The sequence below is a fragment of the Pipistrellus hanaki genome, assembly GCF_964339955.1.
Source record: "Pipistrellus hanaki genome assembly, chromosome: 2".
Classification (NCBI taxonomy): Eukaryota; Metazoa; Chordata; class Mammalia; order Chiroptera; family Vespertilionidae; genus Pipistrellus; species Pipistrellus hanaki.
In genome coordinates, this window is record NC_140504.1 from 5807247 (window position 1) to 5817941 (window position 10695).

At 52.2% G+C, this 10695-nt stretch overlaps 1 protein-coding gene across 1 annotated transcript; it reads right to left on the minus strand.

Annotated features, from left to right (window-relative positions):
* Positions 1-3807: 3807 nt before the first annotated feature.
* Positions 3808-6472, minus strand: TFF1 (trefoil factor 1; the record flags this gene model as incomplete). The annotated part of the gene is made up of 3 exons (XM_084873838.1): positions 6313-6472; positions 4270-4419; positions 3808-3824 (listed from the first exon to the last, which is right to left on the minus strand). Exons 1-3 carry the CDS (start codon positions 6395-6397, stop codon positions 3808-3810), a joined length of 252 nt encoding a protein of 83 aa, XP_084729964.1. The 5' UTR covers positions 6398-6472.
* Positions 6473-10695: the final 4223 nt, after the last annotated feature.

A 10695-nucleotide genomic window follows, 5' to 3' on the forward strand; every position in this document is an offset into this window, starting at 1 on the left:
CTTGAAGTGGATGACTTTTTTTCTAATAGCCATTGATATTTGGATCAAATACCTAACTAATGTCCACTGTTGTTTCCTATCATGCTCACATTTATTGAATATTTTCACAACCTGCCCCTCCCACTCTCACAAAGAAAGGCGAGGGAGTTTTCTTAAGTTCACAATATCCTTCTACAAATACGCTCTTAAGCCACAACTTGGCTTGGAGAATTGGTTCCTGGCCTGGTCTTTAGTTCAACATCGTCAGAACAGAACCCTATTGTGTGGGAATTTATCAGGGAGCATTGGTAACCTCCACTGCACTGCCAGCCCCAGAACAAACAAGCTCATGGACCAAACCAAGACGCTCAAGCCACGGCGTGTGTGAAACCAATCAACAACCCCAAGTGAGAGCCGGGCAGGTTAACACTCCCCGTGTGTGGAAGCCCCTTTCACGTCCCTCGTGATTCAGGGTTCTGGTTCAGGGTTCGGGTGCTGGAGAAGGCCATCCACAAATGAAAAAGAGACTATGAAAAGATTTAATTTGGGAAATGGGGGCCAGGTGGTAGTCCAACTCTAGTGGGAGAACTACTACCTGCTCTGTCTTTTCCATCCTTTATCCTAGGGGTGTTGAACTCAATCAGAGAAGGGGCCAAAATCTAAAATCCAGCCTAAATCGCGGGCCGAATGGTTTACTGAACAGTCATAAACTGACAATGTCATAAACTGACAGCGGAGTGCAGTGATGACAGCGCGGTGCGGGCCACATTGCAAGGCCTGGCGGGCTGGATTTGGCCCGCGGGCCTTGTGTTTGACACATGTGCTTTATCCCCTGGGCAGGAAACTCCAATAAAAGCTAATCAGTGAATTTAGGACTAACAGGTGGAGGTTGCTTCAACTACCAACATCTAATAATTAGCTCTGACCCTTAGTTAGAGTCAGTGTTTCCCAAACTTCTCTCATGATGAGAATCACCTGGTGGAGTTGTTAAACTACAGATTCCTGAATCCCAACTAAGAAATGCTAAACTAGAATTTCTGGGAACATATAGGTAAAATTGTATACTTAACTTAATGCTCTGTCTTAGAGCACTAGTTAAGTACACAATTTTACCTATATGTTCCCAGAAATTCTAGTTTAGCTTAGTGCTCTTAGAGCACTAGTTAAGTACACAATTTTACCTATAGGTTCCCAAAAATTCTAGTTTAGCATTTCCTAGTTGGGATTCAGGAATCTGTAGTTTAACAACTCCACCAGGTGATTCTCATCATGAGAGAAGTTTGGGAAACACTGCCTTAGAGCAATTAAGGTTGACCAGCCCTCCGAATTCCCTGTCCACAGCTCTCTGTTACTAAAACAATGATTGGCTTCTGACACTGCGGGTGCAAGTGGGTGGGATGACCGCTCACCTGGATCCTGGGTCACCAACGAGGGAGTGAGGGCCAGGAAGGGGTGAGGTATTCTGTCCTGTCCCGCTCTCGGCCTTTCCAGCAATGCCTGGTAACCAGGACCAAAACCGGGTTTTGAGAAAGGGGCTGGGCCACAGTCGGTGCCCAGGGCCACCACAGGCTGGGGCTTTAGTGAGGCATCTCAGCAGGCACTGCAGGCCCCGCTGGAGCCCACGGTGACCCACAGAGCAGCTCCGCTGATAGTCTGTTTCTGGGCTGACACCTGGGGCCCAATGGGGCCCTGATGAGAGTCACATGGTGGCTGGCCACGGAAGACACGTTAGAGCTGGTAGCCTGAACGGGCACGGCTACTTCTGATGCGCGGCCTCCCCGTCCTCTCCCATCATGGTAACACGTATCATGGTTCTCCATCCATGGTTCTGCGTATCACGTCCTTCTCATCAGGTAGCACATCCTGCAGGTCACTGTCACCTGCACCCAGAGCGAGTGCCCGCTCTCTGTACCCGACACCCCTACGCCGTGTGTTCAGAGATGGAAGTAATACGGGGCTTTCCCTCCCCTGGCCGAAGTCCAGCAGTTTTAGGTGCAAGAGAGCATAGGCCCACCCTGGCCGGTTTGGCTCAATGGATAGAGCGTACGCCTGCGGACTGAAGGGTCCCAGGTTCGATTCCAGTCAAGGGCTTGTACATTGGTTGCAGGCACATCCCCAGTAGGGGGTGTGCAGGAGGCAGCTGATTGATGTTTTTCTCTCATCGATGTTTCTAACTCTCTATCCCTCTCTGTAAAAATCAATAAAATATATTTTAAAGAGAGAGAGAGAGAGAGAGAGAGAGAGAGAGAGAGAGAGAGGGAGAGAGAGAGAGAGAGAGAGAGAATGGGCCCCAGCTGACCTTCCACACGGGTGTCCTCAGCCTAGTTTCCAAAGGTTTGGGAGAAGAGGAGCTTGAGTTCTTTAGGGACTGTGTGTGCATGTGTGTACATGTACATGTGCATGCACATGTGCACACGCGTGTATGTGATGTGTTCCCCAAACCATTAACTGATCCTGAGCCTTGTCAGCAGCACTGTTCTTGCTAAGGCTCGTTGTCACCGCTGGCCTTTTCCCACCAACCTCCGTGTGCTTCAAGGACCCTGCAGTGTCCCAGCGAGGCCGCCGTTGCTTCCTTCAGACACCAATCTGCCCCCCCACGCCCCCCACCTCCTTTGCCCGTGTGCTCATGGCTGTAGAGAGACATGGGTAGGAATGTGATGTGATATCCCCCTCCAGGTCCCCCTACCCTGAGATGGGGCATCCCCTACCATGGGGCATTGAAGCGGGGATGCACCGTGGGTGAGGGGCTGCTGTGCGTGGGGCTGGCCGGGGCAGGTTCTGTGCCTGTATTCCTGGACGTGAGGAGGAAATGTCTCGTTCTTCTGGGGCCTTTCTGGGTTTTCTCCCCAACCTCCTCCTCTCTTATCTCACCCCACCTGGCTCTGGCCATGAAAAGGAAGTGGCACGTCACCCAGGGCCTCTGTCCCCTCGGGTCCACCTACCCCACCTGACACCACACCCAGCATTCAGCAGCTCCACTGACCCCAACACGTGAGTGAGTGCGGTAGGTCCACGGACATGTGTGGGCGGCCGAGGAGGATGACACGGGGCATGCTCCTAGCACCCTCTGAGCATCTTGTTCCAGACCCCGTGGGGCACGGCCACCGCCTCGCTCTCTGTTGGCTCTCCATCCAGGCCTCTCCCCCTCCCGTCAGCTGCATTCCTCTGTGGGAATTCTTCAGGGTTTTTGTGAGTTTTCAGAAGGACAGTGTGGCAGAGAGCAAGCACCAGCTCTGAGTCCTGTGCAGGGTGCTGGGCCATGACGGGACAGAAGCATGTCTGTGTGCTGAGCGGGGTTGGGGGCTGGGGGAAGTGAAGACATTTATGGGTGGTTTTTGCTACGCGACAGTGTGCCACCCACAATGAATTCTGGGGGAACATTGATAGAATTTGGTGCCTATTTTCATGACTTGACAAGGGTGTGGCTGGGAGGTGCTTCTGGAAGACTTCGCAGTGAAGGGCCCTGTGGGTGGACCCCGGTTGCTAATAGCAACTGAGGCAACTTCTGCAACCCAGTGGCCACATCCTCCTCTCACCCACCCCTCAGCTCTCACCTGGGACAGTGATTAGTGTACAACCCGTGACAAGAAGCCTTGAAAGAAAAGAAAATCATTTTTATTTTTTAGAAGAACTAAAAGCACAAAGTAGCATTCGTCTCTTTTAATTTTCAGGTCAATGTTGAGCAGGAAAAATCAAAGCTGTCAATCCATGCGGTGAGATGAGGCTCAGACACAGAAGCTGAAGATGTGGGGGTGGTGGCGAGGCTGAGCGGCAGCTGGGGGGGAGAGGGTCCATTCTAAGTGTAGAAGTGACTCCCACCGAGAGCGGCTAAAATCCACAATCCTCTGAAAGGGAAGGCGCGGGAGAAGACATGTGTTAGTGAGGATAAGGATGTTCTCTCACTTTCCAATAATTCCAGGGGGTTTTTGACTTGAAAGAACCAACGAGAAGACTCTTTAACAAACATGGACCGTCTTCATATTTTGCCATTCCCTGCCCTCCCACCCAGCGAGCTCCGCCTCAGAGGGGTGACTCTTCACAGCGTTGGGATATGGATGTGGGGGAAAGCCAGGAAAAAGGCAGGGTCCCTCCCCAAACGGTCTGTCAGCCCTGCTCCTCTGTCCCAGACCCGGATTCATGGTGATTTTGGCTCCACCACTCCTCCCCAGGCCCCCATGGCCACGATCCGGGCAAAAACACAGCTGGCCATGCGGATAGCATCCCCAGGGCCCATGCGGGTTTTCTCCCGCGTTCCGCGCCCTCAGCCCCACCGCGTTGGCAGGGACGTACCTTCTGGGACATCGTTGATTTTCGGGTAGAAGCACCACGGGTGCCCGATGACGGTGTTGTCAAAGCAGCAGCCCTTCGCTGCGCACTCGCTGGCCGTGACGCCGGGGTACCCACAGTTCATTCTCTGGCTCGGGGACACAACACACGTCTCTGAAAGCACACGGGGCAGGGGCAAAGGTCAGCCAGGGGCTGAACTCCTCCCTGTGTCTATCCACACTCCCATCCTGCTTCGTTCTCCAGTTAAATCAGCAACCGGCTGGCGCGCTGATGCAAACCCACGCCTCGGGGTCCGAGAGGGAGACCTGCCCTCCTTTCCTGGCAGGTAAACACGTCACCTCAGGGAAAACGCAAGGTGCCCGGAATCTGTAACCTTGCACCTACCTGGACAACGTGTTCATTCGCTCATTAATTTCAACTAACGATTATTAAGCATATTTACTCAATCACTATGTCTATTGAGCACCATTTGCGTGTGCTAGGAACAGGATGACACAGCAAAAACAGACAGCGAGCTCATGCCAGGCTCCGTGCCAGGTGGTGGTGAAATTAAAATGAAGACATGCTTGTTAAGGAACCAACCTCAAATGGAGGAGAAAGCCAAGTAGATGTACAAAGCAGCACAGTGCGACCATCCTAGTGTGTCCAGGTCAAGCACAGAAGGGACAAGTGACAAGGAGGCTGGGCAAAGCAAGGAGCGCTTCCCGTAGGAGGGGGTTGGCCTCTGAGGATGGGGCAGTGGGTGTTCCACGCAGAGGGAGCAGTGTGGTCAATGGCAGGGAAGGGGGAGAGCAAGGCGTGTTCGAGGAGGTGTAAGTCCGTGTGCAGAGATGATGCTGAGGTTGAGGTGGGTGGTCTTGGAGGAGCTAGGTCAAGGGCAAGGGTGCACAGTTGCAGCCTGAGAGCAACACTTTCACCAGGGGGGTGATGAGATGACCCACAGTGGGAAGCACCCAGGGCAGGCAGGCCAGCTGACAGCTCCCACATGGTCTGGATGCAAGATCAGTGGGACTTGCCCTCGGGGCCAGAGGCTGTGAGAAGGCGAACTCGGCAGGCTGAGGCAGGCAATGGGAGAGGGGGCATAGGAGGGTGAGGAGTTCCTTTCTGTCCCCTGGGCTCAGAGGCGCACATGGCCGTGTGCCAGGAGTGAGAAGGCAGGGAGGATGAGGAGTGAGGCCGTGAGAGCATCAGCAGTGAAGGGGCAGAGAAGGAAGGAGGCAGAACAGAAGGAGGCCGGTCAGAGGACAGGTGGATGGAGATTCAGGGTAGAGGTGGGCACAGGTGGCCTTGACCTGGGGCATCTGACTCCGTGATAAACAATTCCTCCAAAGACAGTTGGATGTGGGACACTCCCGCTAGACAGAGAGGGCAGGATACCTACACGCATTCCTTTGTGAAATCCAGCAATGCATTCTAACATTAATAAGTAATGTTGATTCAGCACTTTTTAGCTTACAAAGCACTTTTTGCAAACATCACAGACAATTGACCATACTCTGAAGATAAAGGCCTTGAGACACAAACAAATTCAAAGGAAGCAGCAGTGTCCTCTCTCACTGGCCAACTCCCATGGACCAATATTGATGGAACATGAACGAATGGGGAAGGTGGTTCGGGCTCTGCAGAGCACGGGGCCTAGAGAGGGTCTTGGGATGACCACCTGTGGGATAGGCACTTGGACATCTGTGTAGACTTTTGAGTGGTCCCACTCCCTGGGCTAGGGTTTGGCTGGGACATTTAGAAGTGCTTTTCATACACCCTACATCGACGCTTGCTCTTTAAAATATGATGTTCAAAAATAGCCTCATGGCATCAGGACCAGAAGATAGCGCCGACCAAGGAACCCACTTTCTCACGGCAGTTCTCCAAGGTCTCACTGGCCCTTTCTCCCGCTGCTGCCACCACTTGCTTTTGCCTTCCAACCCCTCTCAAGGGCCTAAAACAATGCTTGGCTCAAAACCACACACTGTGCAGCAAAGACCCCCATCAAAGGGCTGCCTCTCTGTGCCCAGTGCCTCCCTAAGAAGCAGGAAGAGGGCTGCTTACCGGTCTGGACCTGGGCCAGGCTGCTGAAGGCCAGCGAGAAGACCATGAGCAGGACGCAGATCACCTTGGGCTCCATGGTGGCCATGCCTTTCTCCTCGCTGCTCTGGGAGACTCCGAGTCGGGGGTGAGAATCTGTCTGAGCCCTCGATTTTAAGCCTGGGCTCTGTTTGCTGAAAGAGTGTTAGATAACATTTGCCTAAGGAGGGTCTTACAGTCCTCCACTGATTAAAAAGGTGTTCTCTAAACACGGGCAAGCCACACGGACGAGTTTGCTGATAGAGGGAAACCAGAGTCTCGTAGTCATCTTGGTGAGGGATTGGAGATTCAGAACGCCCCGCTCTTATCCGTGGGAGTCTCCTCAGTGCACTGGTCCGTATCGGTTAATGTCAACAGTACACTCACTGGGAAGTGATTCACAGAGAGAGATGGCCCACGGAAGGTGCAGCTGTGTGAACAGTGGCTCACGGGGTCCCTGCCACACCACTCAGGGAGGAGAAGGAGCAGAGGAGCCCGCCAGCCTGGCCTTGACCTTTGGACATGGGTTATTTCCAACAATTTTGAGAATCCCAGTCCAGAGAGGGAGAAAGCTGACCTGGGCAGGATGAACAGGAGAATGACAGGCCTGCTTTCCTCCCCTCCCTTCCCCTCCTCAGGGGTCTTGAACTTCAAACTTCATCTTCCCTCCGTTCATGTTGTCTTGTTAAACATTTCCATGGCAACTTTGCATATGAGCTGAGTACCGTCAGGTCCTCCACCGAGGACCCAGGGCCTGTGCGGAGGGGCGGCACTGCCATCCTCCACACAGGAACTAGTGAGCATTGTTACTTATTTATCCAAATTAATCCTTTACTTTTATTCCCCTTTAACAACGAAGTGGCATGTATAAGAGCAGACTGGGGAAGTGATGAAGTAGAGGTGCTCTTCCCTCTGGCGGACCCCTCTCCCCTTGTCTGTGGGGTCAGTCGCTCAAGTCCTCCCAGGTTATTCCTCAGGGCCGCCTCCACCCAGCTGCCCTGAGGCCCTGCCCTGCTCTGGCTCTTCCTCTGTCATGGCTCTTATTTATTTATTTATTTATTTATTTATTTATTTATTTTTATCTTTGAATGTCTGAAGCAATTCCCTCACGTGCCAGTCCACCAGTAGAATGGACGGGTCCTAATGCAGGGGCTTGGTCTACTCTGTGCATTCAGGTGGCCTCAGCACCTACAATGGTGCCTTATTGAACAAATATCCATTGGATGGATGGATGGATGGATGGATGGATGGATGGATGGATGGATATGGATGGATATGTATGTATGGATGGATGGATGGATGGGTGGGTGGATGATAGTAGGAATATTTTTTTCTTCAGTGAGAAATTAGGCTCTGAGGAACGCGAATCTCATCTGGGACAGAAGAAACCAATCCTGGTGGCACCTTGACCTCCAACTTCTGCCTCCAGAACTGTGAGACAACAAGTTTCTGTTGTGTATTCAGTTTATGATGCTTTGTTTACAGCCGACCTGGGAAACTAGTACAACCAGGTGACTGTGCACTGGACACAGAAGAATACTTAGGCTTTCTGAAGGTCAATAAATAGTGACTCTGAAGGCCATTAAATATGAGCTCTGAACTGACACTAATATTCAAAGGCCCAAACCCCACATGGTTCATCAAATAGAAAAATTGGATTTCAGGTGTGAGATGGCATCTTGGCCCAAGTCCGTCTCCTGGATCCAGTAGGGTCACACCCATCCCTTGGGGATCCCCCCAGGCCCAGGATAAACACACTTAGTAGCTGCATTGCTTCTCTGGTCCTTGGAGTGAGGGATGTTACCGTGGAATTCCCTCTCACCAAGACAGTAAACCAAAACCAGCATCTCAGGCCAGGAGGGACCTGCAGAAACCAATGCCACCACCAAGGACTTGAGCTTGCAGCTGTGGTCATTGCACACGCCCATTGGCCTCACCTCTGTGGGGCAGAGTCAGCACAGGATGGTTCACGGTAAATGTCCAGGCAGTCGTTATTTCAAGCTTGGTGGGCCACTCTTAGCCTTGGCCACATCCTCCCTGTTTTATTTTTGCCACCTTTGAAAAATGCACAAGTCATTCTTGGTTTGCAGGTCGTACAAAAGCAGGCCACAGGCAGGATCTGGCCCACAGACTGTCGCTTGTCAAGCCCTGTGCACAAAGTCTCACACATTTCATCAAGGGGGTGGGGGTGGCACCTGCAGCCGAGGGGCTGGGTGTGAGATTGTTCCCGGAGCAAACCCCCTGGCACCTGATATGCAGCTATTGACCTAGAAAACGTTTGCTTCCCCCCTCCTTTCCGAAAAGATGACCAGGTGTATTTTGCCTCCGCATGGCAGGGGCAGCAATAAACAGCTACGATGTGGACTAGGGGTTGTGTCATGACTGCGCCCTCAGGAGAGACCTTGAACATTTTGCTACACATCCTTCCGGCCTGTTACGTTGCAGACCTGCTGCCGTGTTCACTGGATTTGGGAAACAGGAAGTAGGATGCCTCAGAGAAGCATGTCAGAGCTTGGAGCTGCGCAGGCCCAGGAACCTGGTTCTTTAGGGGAGATCTCCTCTCTGAAGGGAAAGACGGATGTCTGCACCTGCCGCTCACCCCAGTACATGCTCATGGGCCTCTCTGGTCTGGGAGATAACACAGACTACATTTGAACAGGCTGTTCTGGCTCATTTACCAAGCTGCCGATGAAGTTTGAAATTTTGAGTGGAGTCAGAGTAATAAATGGCTCTGCAGAAAGTGGTCCAGGTTGCCGAGGCCGGTTTGGCTCAGTGTTGGAGCATCGGTCTGTGGACTGGGGGGGTCCCAGGTTCGATTCCGGTCAAGGGCATGTACATTGGTTGCAGGCACATCCCCGGTGGGGGGGGGGGGGGGGTTTGCAAGAGGCAGCTGATGGATGATTCTCTCTCATCGACGTTTCTAGCTCTCTATCTCTCTCCCTTCCTCTCTGTAAAAAATCAATAATATATATTTTTTTAAAAAAGAAAGAAGAAAGAAAGAAAGAAAGAAAGAAAGAAAGAAAGAAAGAAAGAAAGAAAGAAAGAAAGAAAGAAAGAAAAGAAAAGAAAGTGGTCCAGGATGTCACACAAGACACCCTGCCACGTGGGCCCAGAAGTTTGAGCAGTTTGTGAAGTATCCACTGCAGACATCGGCATTGTGTGGCACCTTGGCGAAGTCCAAGATGAAAAATAGCAGATTCTGTATTAGTTCTCTGTCGCCATATGACAAACGACCCCAAAACTCAGCGATTTAAAACAAGAAACACTGTCTCACAGTTCCTGTGTGTCGGGGATTTGGTGCCAGCTTAGTGGGATTCTCTGGCTCTCAGGCTGCCAGCAAGGGGTCAGCCAGGACTCAATTCAAATCTTGTGAATGTGAAGGCATCACGGCGCCATGTGGAAAGTAGGGGACAGTGGCACAGGCTCAATACCGTGAGTAAATGACTCCACTTCGGAGTTCCCATCCTGCCAACAGCAGGGGCTGGGGCGTGATCCTGGATGTGGCATCGTGCCCAGGAGCAGTGGCTGGCAGCCTGGGGCAGGCTGGTTCCATGAGAGCGTTTCCATCACAGAGGGGCGTGGAGGCCCTGGGTCTGTGCATGCCCTCCCTCTGAGCCGCAGTTGCTGGCAGACCGCACTGTGAGTCTGCAGAGTGCACATCCCGAGCCTGGGATGCAGCAAACACATGTCACGGCCAGGAAATCTAACACCGTCCAGCAGTTCAGTGGCCTTCCCACAGGCCCATCACCCAAGAGCAGATAGCTTGATGGAATGATGGAATGGTCTGCTCCCACCGCCAGGGGGTGTGTTCCCATTCGGCACATGCCTTAAACCAGTGGTTGGCAAACATGCGGCTCTTTGGCCCCTTGAGTGTGGCTCTTCCACAAAATATCACTGCAGGCACCACATACGGTGCTATTGAAGGAGTACCCTGATTAAGTTAATAACAATGTACCTACCTATATAGTTTAAGTTTAAAAAATCAGCTCTCAGAAGAAATTTCAATCGTTGTACTGCTGATATTCGGCTCTGTTGACTAATGAGTTTGCCGACCACTGCCTTAAAGCAAAGTGCCCATGTCCAGGAAGCACACAACGGACGAAGGAGTGGCATTCCTCATACTAAAGGAAGTCACTGCTGGAGGAAGTTTTGCTTCCCATCCCAAGGCCCTGGTTTTATGGATCGGAGCGCTGCTGGTCTGAGAGAGGCTGCCTTCTACCTGGAAACCAGACTGGCAGTGGAGACTGCACTCACACCAGTGAACCAGCAGTCAGAGGAGGCATGTCCCCTGGAGGGACTGGTCCTAGGAGCAGAGGGAAGCTGTGTCCCTGCTAACCATGGGGATGAGGAGGGCGATGCCCCCAGAGG